Source organism: Montipora foliosa, chromosome 6 (assembly GCF_036669935.1).
Source record: "Montipora foliosa isolate CH-2021 chromosome 6, ASM3666993v2, whole genome shotgun sequence".
Classification (NCBI taxonomy): Eukaryota; Metazoa; Cnidaria; class Anthozoa; order Scleractinia; family Acroporidae; genus Montipora; species Montipora foliosa.
Genome location: NC_090874.1, coordinates 35,944,325 through 35,959,324, shown reverse-complemented (window position 1 = coordinate 35,959,324; position 15,000 = coordinate 35,944,325). Strand labels below are relative to the sequence as shown.

General features: G+C 38.2%; 1 protein-coding gene and 1 pseudogene across 2 annotated transcripts in view; one reads left to right on the top strand and one right to left on the bottom strand.

Annotated features, from left to right (window-relative positions):
• Positions 1 to 15,000, bottom strand: part of LOC138008657 (uncharacterized) — a 482,701-nt pseudogene that overhangs the window by 248,374 nt on the left and 219,327 nt on the right.
• The window catches only part of LOC138007223 (ankyrin repeat domain-containing protein 17-like), a 33,025-nt gene that overhangs the window by 5,814 nt on the left and 12,211 nt on the right, over positions 1 to 15,000 (top strand). Inside the window, exons 3-19 of one of the 2 annotated variants that reach the window (XM_068854012.1) lie at positions 946 to 1,113; positions 1,668 to 1,799; positions 3,775 to 4,176; positions 4,315 to 4,457; positions 6,354 to 6,475; positions 6,629 to 6,696; positions 6,774 to 6,875; positions 7,531 to 7,620; positions 8,588 to 8,697; positions 8,795 to 8,882; positions 9,426 to 9,553; positions 9,852 to 10,323; positions 10,816 to 11,046; positions 12,136 to 12,281; positions 13,353 to 13,709; positions 14,162 to 14,399; positions 14,820 to 15,000. The exon at positions 14,820 to 15,000 is cut by the window's right edge and continues 16 nt beyond it. In XM_068854012.1, the coding sequence (XP_068710113.1) occupies positions 946 to 1,113; positions 1,668 to 1,799; positions 3,775 to 4,176; positions 4,315 to 4,457; positions 6,354 to 6,475; positions 6,629 to 6,696; positions 6,774 to 6,875; positions 7,531 to 7,620; positions 8,588 to 8,697; positions 8,795 to 8,882; positions 9,426 to 9,553; positions 9,852 to 10,323; positions 10,816 to 11,046; positions 12,136 to 12,281; positions 13,353 to 13,709; positions 14,162 to 14,399; positions 14,820 to 15,000 (3,178 nt within the window). Of the gene's footprint in view, positions 1 to 945; positions 1,114 to 1,667; positions 1,800 to 3,774; positions 4,177 to 4,314; positions 4,458 to 6,353; positions 6,476 to 6,628; positions 6,697 to 6,773; positions 6,876 to 7,530; positions 7,621 to 8,587; positions 8,698 to 8,794; positions 8,883 to 9,425; positions 9,554 to 9,851; positions 10,552 to 10,815; positions 11,047 to 12,135; positions 12,282 to 13,352; positions 13,710 to 14,161; positions 14,400 to 14,819 lie in introns of both variants that reach the window. The other variant, XM_068854011.1, reaches the window with a different exon arrangement.

Sequence of the window (15,000 nt, the reverse complement as noted above, 5' to 3'; positions counted from 1 at the left end):
TAATGTTTATGTGTTGTGAACCGATCGTTCGTACTCAATGTCTCTTCAATTTGAAAAGTAAAGCAAATCTTAAATCCATAACCGAAGGACTACAAGAAATGGAGGTATTGAAACGAAACAACTCCACTGAAATAGCATGGAAAGAAATGTAAATATGATATCAATCCCAAGCGAACGCCACAAATAGGTTTGAATCGCACAGGAGCAAAATGTTTCAAACATACGAATTCTACCGTACTTATTTTGTGAAGAGCCGCAAACATCTAAGCCAAAGCATGAAATTTATACAGTCCAGTTCACATGTAAGTCAGCAACTTTTTAATGGACAACACATCAAGCCCATCTTGTTGCAGTTTTCTCAGGGTCTAAAGTGCTCTTCCAGAATCTGGAAGTCCCTTGTGATTAGTCTACATGTACTTAAATTCCAGCTCGTTTCAGCAGACGCTTGTGAGGGAGGAATGTGTGACGAATCCCTAAGAGTGTCTGCGTGGGAGGCTACCCTAATATTAACACATTCCCTTCTTATGGTGAGACTATATATATACATGTAACAGTTTCATTCCTGAGGTACTACCATGCCTTTGGCATATTAAAAAGCATGGAATAGTCTCAAAGTGATTGCAATGACGGGAATTTATATTTTCAGATGACGTTCTCATGGCCGTTCCCATCGTTGTTGCTAAAGCTCCCTAATCTTAACACATTTCCTCCTTATAGTGAGGCTATACATGTAATGTTTTCTCTGTCTAATGGGAGATGATATTACTCAGCTACTGGGGCTGAATGGGGTGAATGAGTTAAGTATTCAAAAATGTACAAAATGATTAACTAAATATTGTAACTTTCAGATGGAATCAATAACCTCACACATTTACAGTGAACTGTTAATTTCTTGAAAACTTTTAATATAAATATATATTTCCCCGTTGAATTTTGTTTGGGTAGGTGTCGGTAAGCTGACAGATGGCAAGGCATTCACTGATCCTGAAGTTCTGCGAAGACTGACCTCCTCTGTTAGCTGTGCTTTGGATGAGGCCGCAGCTGCACTGACAAGGATGAGATCTCAAAATAATGGCATGCCTTCATCAGCTGGTCAAACGACTGCTGATTCAGGTGTGTTTGTCCAATTTTTCCTGTAAATTTCAGCTATAAAAATATTGCTGACTTGTATAATTTTGAGGAATGCTGTCAAGGTATTTTGTGGTCAGCTGCCAATACACCGTAGGTTTGAAGATACACTGTACGTAGAGTTTGGAACATAGAGACAGAGGACGTCGAGGTTGGAACATGGCTTGTGGTTAATGAGGTGGTTGATTTGCTCCCAGTTCAAGCCTGTAAGCTTGTCCTCCATTGGTGTAAACTTAGAGTTTAGTTTGTTTAAGAATCTAAATAATTATCTCTCGAGACAGTTTTGTAGTTTTGATTTTGCTGAAAATTAAAAAAAATCTTTGAATAAGTTTCAAGAGGCAAAATTAAAACTGGAGATATCATCAATCATTTGCTTGTGTTTTACAGATTTTAAGCATCTGGGTATAGCCTGCACCAAGAATATGACCTTGTAGAATGTAAATGATGTCAAGTTTTAGTAAAGTGGTTTGAGCAAGGACAAGATTTTGGCCGTCTTTGTTGTTTAAATTTTAAGCTGGATGTGTTTTAATCCTCTCTAGGAGCCCGAAGTCTAGCTGAAGCTTGTCTTGAGGGAGATGTTAGTGCTGTGAGAAAGCTTCTGGAAGAAGGATGGAGTGTCCATGAACCAACTGATGAGGGCGAAAGTCTTCTCTCTCTAGCTTGTTCGGCAGGTATGAAGTTTGTCAATTCACTTATAATAAAAAAGTGACACATTAGGGTGAGACAAAATCCCAAGAATCAGCTTGCCCTGGGCAAGCTTTAATTTCATCTTAGTAGCCCAAAGTCTCTGAGGAGCTAGGCCAAAAATTCACAAACTCATTAATAATTCAGGAGTCTCTCACCAATAAGAGTTTTACAACTGATAAAACAATGCATCCTAATAGCATAGCTTGTTTTTCTTGTATGCTAATGTTCTCCTCTCACAATTTGAACCTTTGTTTGGGCTCCAGAGGGACAAGGTTTTTGTGGAATGCTTTTAAACCCTTTCCTGTCCAAGGGGACCCCCATTGACGGATAAAATCTTATGGATAAAATCATACGTCACTGTTGGGCAGGAAAGGGTTAATTAAGCTCTAAACCCGTTAAAACACTGCTGCACGCTTTTTAAACATTTAAACTCAGACATCATGGCATGCTGCACATGGATTACTGTGTAGTAATACGAAATTTTATTCAAACACTGTTACACAGGCTGCAAAGTAAACAAATTTGTGGCATTATTCTGAATAAGGAGGGCAAATAAATTACTGAAAGATGTCTTCATAAAGACGAGGATACTGTCCTAAAATCGAGGAGAAAGCTAAAGAGTTGTTCAGTGTGAGGTTATCAGACAGTTTGCAAGATAGATATTTTGTTGCGATATACATGTATGTTTACGTGATTTGACGCAGGAAGAGTTTTGAACAAACCATTAAGCTCAAACTGTGGCCTTTTGAGAGCTTGCTAGCATTGTCATTCTTGCTCTCCTCTAAGCATTTTTTATGACATTGTATTCCTTGTATTAATCGTACAAAGGTTTGGCTGAGCAAAAACTGGAAGGTTGAGGCAAGTTGCTCAGTCCAGACCGTAATGTAATCTTAATGTAATCTTAATGTAATCTTTGGGGGGGTGGGGGGGGGGGGGGGAAAGATACATGTAGCAAGCTTAAGATGGGAAGAGAGCTTGTAGGGATCTATTTTCTCGCGCGCAGTGGAGAGTGTTGAAGTGATTGGTCGAAGAGTATGTTTAATCTTTATTTACTGAAGGCTTTAAGTTTTATTTGTGACCCCATACCAGCCAGTTTACTCCTTGTGAAAGCAATGGTTTTACATATAAGCGACACCCACGATTTTGAGACCAATATTTCAGAAAAAAGATGCGGCTTATACACACGTTTTTTTTACGGTATAAGCGGGTAACTCTCAAGTACTTGTTGGGGTAAACCATGTACAGTACACTAGTCTTGGCTTTAGTTTAACATGCATTATTTCAAAGTTGTATGTATCCATAGTAGGTATTAAATTTTGATGTACTGAGGTTTTGGTAGACAGTAGTACATGTAAGTCGTATTGTTTTCATTCAAGTGACATGATAATTAAGCTTGGGTTTTGTCAGGATTATTTGAAGACTGACATTCTGTCATGATGATCATACATTTAGTGGAAACCAAGTTTTACTTTTTATCTTACTTGAAAAGGAACAAGGTCGTGGTATTAAACTAGTGCATTGCGAGTTACAAGTGATGCCTGCTTAATTGCCATTCTGAGATACCTTTATAGGGTCTTTCTTTTTGTCACGCTCTGATGTGTTAGTATAATAGTTTTAGTACGGCTGCTAACAATATTATTTCAAACAGACTTCTGAATGGGTGACCAACGCTTACGGCCGTTAGACCTTAGGGTGTGTTCGATTGACCGTATTCTGGAACAGGAATACATGGAATTGAAGTTAGAAATCATCTCTTTTTATGGAGATTCACAATAAATTTTTCAAACACCTGATAAAGGACTATTTTAAAACATGCCATTTGAAATCATCACTCCATATATGCTTATTCTGGAGTAGGGTCAATCAAATGCACCCTTGGTGTACAATTTCCCTTGCGAGGTCACAGAATTGAACAGATAGACCAAAAGTAACAATCTTTTCAAATCTCTTTTTTCCCAGGGTATTATGAACTTGCCCAAGTGCTCCTAGCCATGAATGCCAGTGTTGATGACCGTGGAAGTAAAGGAGACTGCACTCCTCTGATGGAGGCTTCCAGTGGTGGCTACATTGACATAGTTAAGCTGTTACTTGACCACACTGCTGATGTCAATTCACAATCACAGGCTGGTAACACTGCACTGATCTATGCCTGCTGTGGTGGATATGAGGATGTTGTTGCGGTGTTATTGAACCACGGGGCAGATATTGAGGCACACAATGAGAATGGACACACCCCTTTAATGGAAGCTGCTAGTGGGGGACATGTGAACGTTGCCAAGATGTTGCTGGAAAGGGGAGCTTGCATCAATTCACATTCAAACGAGTTCAAAGAAAGTGCATTGACCTTGGCGTGCTACAAAGGTATTGAAGTTGAACTCAATCATTTCTTTCATCTTGACATGAGTTACCAGTATGCATTCAAAGCTACATTTGTAGCATTTAGGTATCATATGGATTCTTAGTGGTAATTACATGTATGTCTGTTATTTTAATAAAAAGGTCATCTTGAGATGGTCAAGTTTTTGCTTGATGCTGGAGCTGATCAAGAGCACAAAACAGATGAAATGCACACAGCACTGATGGAAGCATCCATGGATGGACATGTTGAAGTTGCTAGACTGCTTTTAGATCATGGTGCTCAGGTACAGGTTAATGTAATTCTTTGTAATACCTATAGTGTTGCCCCATGGCAATACCGTATTTACCCGTGTATAAGTCGATCCCATGTATGAGTCGACCCCCCATTTTTGATGGCAAAAAACGCAATTTCTTAATTTCTTTGTTAAATGTTCATGGGACACTAATCTTGTATTCTTCGCTTTCTGGAAATGTGGATGCACAAAAAAATCAGGGCCTCAAGCGCTTAATACTTTTGTTGTTCAACAGCTGTTGTCTATGCGGGCATTTTGTCCTTGAGTTTCGAAAAAGTTCTCAGAAATCGAACATGTAAACCTCAAACTCACCTGTTTCGTTGTTCAAGGATAAAGGGCTTTAGAGGATAAGTACAATGCAACACCACAGAAGCAGGAGTCACTCTTTGAAAATAACTTGCGAACGATGCGAAAATGTGCAAGGTTTAATTGGTCCTTGAGTTATAATTTCTCCAATGACAAACAAAACAAAACTCATAAACCAAACAATACGAAGTTTGCAAAACCATTTAAATCTGCCAGGTTTGTATAAAGAATAAAAAACATTCATTACCAACCAGTATTTTCACGCAACACGAGTGACGATGCTTGCACACAAACACGAGGTATTGCGCCAGGTTACTAAGCAGTTGAACAATTGTCTTTTATTCTTCCAAGAAACATATTAAATGACTGTTAGAGCTTTCCGCCTTTGGAAAACGAAAATTTCCCGGGTCTATTTCATATTTGTGCTTGTGAGTATCTTCAACATTTAGAGTCGGACAAATCCTTTTTCATTTCAACTGGAATAGCTTACATTCGTTTTGAAGTCTTTTGTCATTCATTTTGAAGTCTTTTACGTCGGCTTTTGTCCACTGCGTTGGTTATGCCCAAGACAACGTTAACATTATTATGTTAATTTTGAATAAATTACTTAGCTGGAACTTGGCTCAAAATCTTTGATCCGTGTATAAGTCGAGGGCGGTTTTTGGAGCTTCTTTCGAGGCCATAGAAGGTCAACTTATACACGGGTAAATACGGTAAGTTGCAAAAGGCAAGCACATTGTTATCAAACCAAGTTGTATTTCATCCGACCTTAATGAAATCATTATGCTGCACCAGGGCCCCCTTTTTCACAACATTCTCTTCTATAAGATAAGAGCAGCTAAACCACAACTTGCAAGTAACCTTGTTTCCAAAAGTGGTGTAATGTAATCATGGTGTGTGTAGCCCAAAATATCCTTAAGTAATAAAGGCAATATAGAATTACTTCTTTGTAATGACTGTCTTTGGTATGTTATGTATACATTGTATCTGTTTTTGGTGTCGTGTGAATAGCTACATGTAAGAAATATCAAAATTTCTATTACCCAGTAACTGATTAAATCAGTAAATTTTATCATTGTGTGTTGTGATTTGAGATCTACTCTTGTTCTAGGAGTATGTGTACAATGTATCAAGACTAGTTTTTTGTGTTCTATTGTTTCTGATTATGCTAAACAACCAAAGACAAAGAAAATAATTGTAGAAACAAAGAAAACACAATTGATTTAGACACCCCACTGTATGTTAAAGCTGCTGATGTTGGATGATGAATCACAAAATGATAAAAATATCCTTTATATATATATACTGTACATGTATATATATATATATATATATATATATATATATATACATGTATATTATTTTAATAATAATTAAAATAAAATAATATTATTTTAATAATAATTATAATAAGTTCTGGTTCTGTCAAGTTGCCAAATGTGAATTGTTCCAAGCCTCTTCCTTTGAAAGAAGCAAACATCCAAAACAGAATCTTGGGTTCAGGAAAAGCCCATGCAGCAGTGGTCCTCTTCAGGTTGATTTGAATATGTGATCCAATTTTTTTTGTTTTTTTTCTTTCAGGTCAACATGCCAGCTGATAGTTTTGAATCTCCATTGACATTGGCGGCCTGTGGTGGTCATGTAGAGCTGGCTGATCTGCTGATTAAAAGGGGAGCTTTTCTTGAGGAGGTCAATGATGAAGGGTAAGTATTAGGACACTTTCTGGGTGTAACGTTTTGACAAAGTAAATTTTGTTTTAGTACTGACAGAAGTGTTAACTTCTTATTATTCATGCTAGTCTATTTTCTTTGTTCCTTTAGCAGTCCATGTTACTCACCTTGATACTTACCATTCAGGTATACACCTTTAATGGAAGCCTCAAGGGAAGGACATCTGGATATGGTTGCCCTGCTTCTTGAACATGGTGAGGCTTTATTCAAAATCTTCATGATAATCATATTGATTAGGAGGAGTTGCAACTTGGCTTTTGCTCGTTCTTAGGGGCTGATATCCATGCACAAACTGAAGAAACCCAAGAGACTGCCCTGAGCTTGGCGTGCTGTGGTGGATTTCAAGATGTAGCTGCCTTTCTTCTTCAAGCAGGTAGTAGCCCTAAGGTGTAATTTAGTAACATGAGTTCCTTAAGTTTATGCTATGAAAGTTAGTAGTCAAGCTTACTCATCCATGTAAGTAGCAGTCAATTCAGCATAATCTAGAAAGTTCACTTTACTGCCAAGCAGAGAAGACGTTATTTCAGTAGGATGGGTGGTATACTCCAAAGTGGTCACGGTGACATCACACTGACATGTTCAGAAAAACAAATGATGCAAAAGCAATTTTGTATTCATTCTTTGACCAGGGAAAGTTTTCAAGACATTGAATTGGGGATCTGACTGTTGTCATTACAAAATTGTTTGACAGTTACTATTTGAATTCCACTCCATTATAATAATAATAATACTAATACTACTACTACTACTAATAATAATAATAATAATAATAATAATAATAGTAATAGTAATAGTAATAACATTTTCATAGCACTTATCCAGTCCTGTTCTAAGCACTTAGCAATAGGAAATAGGAAACATAAGAAATAGAAATAGGAAACCGTTGGACCGGCGTGGGGGAATTCAACTTCATAAAAATATTACAAATAACCGATAGTGGTACACTGTAATACATGTATTCAATACTTGTAGCTGTTTCGTGTTGTGTTTTGTTATTTACTCAATCAAGATACTTTTTGTGTTGTTAGGTGCATCTATTGAGCAGGGGTCATCAACACCTTTGATGGAAGCTGCACAGGAGGGACACATAGATCTGGTGAAATTCTTGTTAGAGCAAGGTACTGGTTTTTTTTTTTTTTTAATTTACACTATGCAGGGTTTGAGCTAGGATTTGATCACTGGGGGCAGTTTGTCCCTTTTGCTACCTTTGTAAATTTGGGGGGGGACATTTTCATTTTTAGGGGGACGACAATTTTTTTTCTGTTTTCTTACGTTCAAACAAAGAAAAAGGCATGACAACAAAAACACGTTTTATTATCTGTTACTTGTAATTAAAAAATTAATACAAACAAGAAAGTTAAGAAAATGGTGTCAATGGCTTGCGATTGACCATTGCTCTCTAAAACAATGACGCTGTGATGGTGTTGCTGAGTGTATCCCCCATAGTTTCCTAATTAACAGCATCCACGTGTTTGTTACAGTCGTTGTGTCTTAAGAGAGTTGAGATTCTAAAATTTGTACACCAAATTGTCCCCTTGGCCGTTTTTTAAAGGGACAATTTCAATATCAGTGCGGGATTGGCGCAATGCAGCCTGGCTCAAAGCCTGACTATGCGATGCTCCAATGGGGGCCATAAGGATTCATGATGATGATGAGATCCAACATAGTGCAGTGATGTCAGTTACAATTTCAACACCAATGAACTAAATAAAAAATGACTTAATAATGTCCAATCTGTTACGTAAATTTGCATTTGCATGCTTGTTTTTTCTCTCTTTCTCCTATTTGTGGTCAATATTCCTTTGATTGATTCGCTGTAATGGTGCCTTTGGTAACAAGCACTTGTACGCCATTATTGACGAGTGTACAAGTTTGTACCTGTGGTACCTTACAAGTAGATTTTCAACCTATTATGACAGGGGTCACTACTTAACATGACAACAGCCAATCTATTGATTAAATGTGGGTTTTTTTATTGTAGAAACTATTAACTGTTAATTACTATTTCCACTTATATTGGCTCATTATTACAAGTAATAAGTATAGTAATTTTGTTATTAATTAATAAAACCATGTTATTTACAGGGGCAAATGTTAATGCAACAACTGCTACTGGTGATACTCCCCTGTCTTTTGCGTGTGAGAATGGTCACACGGATGTAGCGGATATCCTACTCTCAGTTGGGGCTGAACTGGTAAGAATGTAATAATTATTATTTCATTCCATGGATCTGTCTTTGTTTTTAAGCTTCTGAATTTTGAGGACTTTGAAAAATTCGTTTGCCATTTTAGGAGCACGAGTCTGAAGCTGGTCGCACACCTCTCATGAAAGCAGCGCGGGCTGGCCATCTTTGTACTGTGCAGTTCCTTATCAGTAGAGGTAGGGTGGAGCAGTTTAGTCAAGTAACATTGCTGTACTTGTTCATTAAGTTGTTGTTTTTTAGATAAAGAAATCAGTAAAACCTAAATGAATAAACATTTGCGTATCTGCGAAATCAGTAAACCCATAAAAACCTAAATGAATAAACATTTGCATATCTGCTTCTTCCTGCTGGGTCTTCGGTAAATTAAATTTGCAAACACATCCTGTACAAATGTACATGTAGCAGATTGAATTGTTGCATTTGCTGAAACCTGCTTTAGCAGTCCAGGTGGCTGATTACAAACACATTGAAAAGGCGTCATCAGTGAGTGCCCAGACAATATAATATTCAGCTGCATAATACGGTATTTATATTCAGAAAGTGAAGTTGTAACTGTGGAGTTGTAACCACTTGACTACTTTGCCTTTTGTTTACAACAATCAGTTAAAAGTAATAATGTTATTTGGGTCATCACTGTCATTTACATTCCTGTTTGCATTCCCTTTAGCATTTGACCTGTATACTTGTTTTGAATGAAAAACCTGTCTTGCTTATGTTAGGAGCTGATGTGAATCGTCAAACCACCTTGAATGATCACACTGTGTTATCTCTTGCTTGCGCTGGTGGCCATTTGGCAGTTGTTGAGCTTCTATTGGCACATGGTGCTGATCCTTTGCATAAACTAAAGGTACTGTTTGGCTTCCAGTGAGTAAACCTGTTTTCGCTCTGATGGCCCAAGGTCATTTCAGATGTCCTTTTTCAAAAACACAGTTATGGTGAGGGAAGAAACAGCACAGGAACATTTTATTGGGAGTATTTTAATGTGGCAATATACAGTATCATTCATTGGATTAAGTGTTTTGTTTGCAGTAATGATCATTGCTGTTGTATTCCCTTAAGTATTTAATTTACCAAATTTTTATTTGCAAGACTGCATTTATTTAGGTCATGTCAGTTATTTTGTTTGTTTTGTGTTTTTTTTACAGGATAATTCCAACATTTTAATAGAAGCTGCTAGAGGAGGCCATGCTGCTGTAATCTGCTTTCTTCTTGAGAATCCCATTGTTTCCAACCCTCCTGAGCTTCCACTCCATACCATGCCAACTTCCCTTCCGACTCCAACGGTTCCACCTCCCCGTGTTCCCCCTGTGCATGCTACTCATCCTCCAGTAATGGAACAACCAGATATCACAGATATGTCAACTGATGCAATGCTTGATGCCCAGCAAATCATGCTAAATCAGCTGTCAACTACACCTTTATCACCTCAATCTCCTCTTCTACTGAATGGGCCTTCCAACTTTCTTATGCCAGAAATGCCAATCACATCTTGTTCCACTTCCTCCACCATGCCATCTGTTAGCCAGTCCATGTCAGATATGGCATCCAACACGACATCAACAGCAGTTCAAACTGACAACAAGGTTGTGATTTGTGAAAAGCTGCAGCTTATCCAAGGCAAGTTGGCCAAGGCGCTGAAGAATGCTAACCTCTCTTTGGAGAATATTCCACCTGAGCTGCTTCAGAGTGTTAACGAGGAAGCAGCTCAAGTGGTTCCACCCTCACCCTTCTCCATGTCTGTTGGTACCAGTGAGGTGTTAGGAGACCCGCAGGGCATTGAAGGATTGATGGTTGCAGAACCTGCACAAACACTTCATGATACTATTGGAGACATGTTGTCTGATGGTATGCAACAAGTGACTTTGACATGTTTGAATGGTCTTACTTTCAGCGTAGCTGGATTTCTTTTAGTCAGTTCCGTCTACAAGTTTTTTTTAGTATTGTTTGTGCTATTGATTTGAAGTTAAATGAGCCTGGTTTGTTTCCACTCTTTTCAATTCCTCATACATACATATCTTTGTGTAGTGGCCTTCTTTTTTATTCTGCATGCAAAGTTCTGTATGTGGATTATAATTTTTTGGGGTTAATTATCAACTTTTCCCTTTTTAGATTCAAGCAACAGTAGTCCCCCCACTCCTCCAGACCTCAGTACATCATCATTGCCACTGACTCCCACTCCCTCACCTGCATCTCCTCAATTCCCACCCATGATTGATGTGGATCAACAAACGGACAGCAACTCTGACACTGCGCTCACCCTGGCTGCTGCCGGAGGTCATGATGAACTAGTTACTCTTTTATTAGTCAAGGGCTCAGATATTGAGCACAGAGACAAGAAAGGTATCACAAATTTGGTTTTATGATATACATAAAACATGCAACAGGCTTGGCCTATTTAAAGTATAGCCGTAATACAGTCCATGCTCCACCCATTCCATGCACCCATATTGAACTACTTCCATTCATAGAGACATACTGTGATTTTCATAATTCTGCAGATTCTCATCTTCAAGTGCCAAGCGCCAATCTTCTCTTTGGCTTCCATCAATCAAATGAAATCAGTTGATGCATGATATAACTTACCAATCAGCATCTATGGTTCCCATGTTACGTTCGCACATTCAAACTCTACTCTGATGGAAAGCGAGGGAAATTGTTCGATTCTTTTTACTGAAGAACCTCTAAATAGATACCATATAATGGTATTCAAGCTGTGTTCAAACTAAGCAAAAACTCCACTTTCCAGAAGTGGAGTCGATCTTCCTGGCTACAGTTATGTTCGGAAATTTGATTGATGGAAGCCAGAACGCAGTTTGGTGCTTAGCGCTTGAAGGTGAGCTTCTGCAGAATAATGAAAATTGCAGGAAATAATAGTAATAATAATAGTACTTCATTTTCACGCAATAATTTTTAAAGCTGGATGGCTTGTGGGGTTGTGCATAAATGAAATCAAACCAAGCTAATACATATCAAATCATATTGGTTTTTGAGGAAAGGAGAAAACCGGAGTACCCAGAGAAAAACCCCTCGGAGCAGAGTAGAGAACCAACAAACTCAACCCACATATGACGCCTGATTTGGAAATCGAACCCGGGCCACATTGGTGGGAGGCGAGTGCTCTCACCACTGCGCCAGCCCTACTCTCCAAAAAAGAATAGTGAACAGCATTAGCAAAAAAATTGAGCATCAGTAGGATTTGTTTTCAACATGGTGGAAAATGGGCAAGAGCACCAACAGGTGCAAAAAATTTAAAGCCCAGCCGACTACATGTAAGTGCTCTTGTCTTTAGCCCTTTTGCACCTGAAGGGGTTCCCCATTGTCAAGTGAAATCGACTGGTGTTAGACAGGGTAAAATTTATAAGTGTCCATTTGAGGAGGGAAAGGGCTTTTTCCGAGTTTTGTTATTTGCTCGCTGTGTTCTGTTTGTAGGCTGCACCCCTTTGATTCTTGCGGCCACAGCAGGTCATGCTTCCACAGTGGACATTTTGCTTGAACATGGGGCAGATATTGAGGCTCAATCAGATCGCACTAAGGATACTGCGCTCTCATTGGCATGCTCTGGTGGTAGGCAGGAGGTTGGTGTTTACTTTGTTTCGTTTTTACACATTTGTACTTAAATGTTTCTCTGTGTCAGTGGGTTTCTGATTAGTAGGTTCTACATGTAGTTGTAAATTAGGCATCTTCCTGTGAAATTACACTACCCGGAGACCAGTAGGACATAATTATGCTTCATTTACATTTCGAGTAGGGAATAGGAGGTGGGCCATCCCCTGCTTACTTGATAGTGGTGTCCAGTGACCTCAGAAAATTATTGAAACGTTTTATTGCATTATTATGTGAAATGCACAGTAAATCTGTAAAAAGAAAGACATAAAGGTAGGAATACAATCCTCAAACAATTTTTGAAGGTTTACAAGTCTTGAAACTTTTCTCTCTCGGAAAGTACGAGCTGACAACAATTTTTGTAATTAACAAAAAGACAACCATCTTTATGGTGTCATGGAATCTACTTTGAATCACTTAAGTTAACATTGTTGGTCACCAGTATTTGCAGGAAACGTTATTTTTTATTCCTTGAGATAGGTCATGTGGCATGCAGATGAAATGTTCATAATGTATAGATTTAATCAGGATACTCAAATTGTCAGGCAGTAATCAAAAGTCTTTCTATAGAGCAACATACAATAGATAATATACATGTATGTAACAGGATAGGTGTAACACACAAGACATGAAGGGCCAATGCTTGTGAAATCACCATTGAACCCTAACTTTTATCATATTGTGTTGTTTAGAAGTCAGATGTGATATTGTTTTCAAAAACAAGAGCATGCCTTTATAAACACTAACCCTCCTTGTTCTAAACATTCTTAACTGAACACTTTTATCAGAAAACTGGATAGCATTCACAGCTGCTTGTACAGTAATGGAATAGTTAGTGAAGTGAGCATGTCACTGGCTTATCTTGACAACCCTGGTTTCATATTACTTTTAATATATTGAGAGTTTCCTACCAACGTAAAAATGATCAAACTTTGAAGTCAACTGCACAAGCCATTGTGACCGTAACCTCATGTCTGTAGCCAAAGGGGTTCACATGTAAGTTTAAGTAAATTAAGCTTTATTCCCTGCTCCTTAAAATTTAGGTTGTGGAGTTGCTGATTAGTAAACGAGCCAACTTTGAACACCGTAATGTATCCGATTACACCCCACTGAGTCTAGCTGCATCTGGCGGTTATGTTGGAATAATCAATCTTCTTTTGGGTCATGGAGCAGAGATCAACTCACGCACTGGAAGCAAACTTGGTATATCTCCCTTGATGCTGGCATCCATGAATGGTCACACTGCAGCTGTAAAACTTCTCTTAGACAAGGGCAGTGACATCAATGCTCAGATTGAGACCAATAAGAACACAGCTCTGACACTGGCCTGCTTTCAGGGACGGCATGAGGTTGTAAACCTTTTAGTGGAAAGGAAGGCAAACATTGAACACCGTGCTAAGGTACTGTACTGATCCAAGTATTCCTTTGAGATAAAGTACTTTTTTACCTCATGCAAACTGAATGCAGGGATTAGGAATTCTGGGTTTGAAAATTCTAATAGTTATTAATTTTGATAATAATATTATGGTCATTTTTGTTCTCGTTCTTGTTCTTGTTCTTAAATTAATTTTACATTTATATTGAAATTTTTTACCCTCACTTACAGTAGTTATTTACAATAGCAAGGTACCTGGGCTTTTAACAGTTTCTTGCAGTTTTATTCACAACTGGGGACACCCTACTTCAGCAACATTTCAATTATCATATTTTGGATTTATATTTTTGGTTTAAAGTATTTACTTTTTCCTTGACTTGGTTTCTCAAGGCATTTAGATCCACTTAAACTCATTCTCCTAGTATTTTGTGATCGTTAAGTGAGCCTTCAAAGTTGTTTTGGTTATCTTGATTACAGACTGGTTTAACTCCCTTGATGGAAGCTGCTTCTGGTGGTTATGTGGAGGTTGGAAGAATTCTCCTTGATAAAGGTGCTGATGTTAATGCGCCACATGTTCCGTCATCAAAGGATACTGCACTGACTATTGCTGCTGACAAGGGCCACTACAAGTTCTGTGATTTGCTATTGTCTCGTGGGGCTATGGTTGATGTGAAGAACAAGAAAGGAAACTCACCTCTTTGGTTGGCAGCAAATGGTACATTGTATTTATCTCATTGTCGCTCAAATCACAGCGGTTTTTTTTTGGTCATCACAGCTGTTAAGGTCTTGGTGTTCAGTGAAATAACTGTGACTTTAAAACATGTCATTGCTTCAAGAAACCCATGGGTGAATTAGGGGTACCAATCTAAAACTGTATCAAATTTGGCATGGGCATTTTTTTTCTCTGCCTTAAAGTTCACGGCTCATCCATACAATGTACATGTATATACAAGATTAATCACTTTGCACATGTACATGATGTGAACGTCTTGAGATGTCTTTCTAAACAGGGAAATGGGGTGAAAAATTTTCTGTTTTCGTGGACTAAACTGTGCAGAAATCATTCCCAGTGGAATTGCTTGAGATGTCCTCCATGTTTAATGTAAAACATATGTATAATTTTTTTTTTCATCAGGGGGGCATCTGGAAGTGTGTCAGCTTCTCTTCAGTTATGGTGCAGATGTGGATAGTCTGGATAATAGGAAAGTGTCTGTATTGATGGCAGCATTCAGAAAGGGCCACATCAAAGTGGTCAAATGGTTGGTTAAGCATGTTCACCAGTTTCCATCTGACTCTGAATGCACAAGATTTGTATC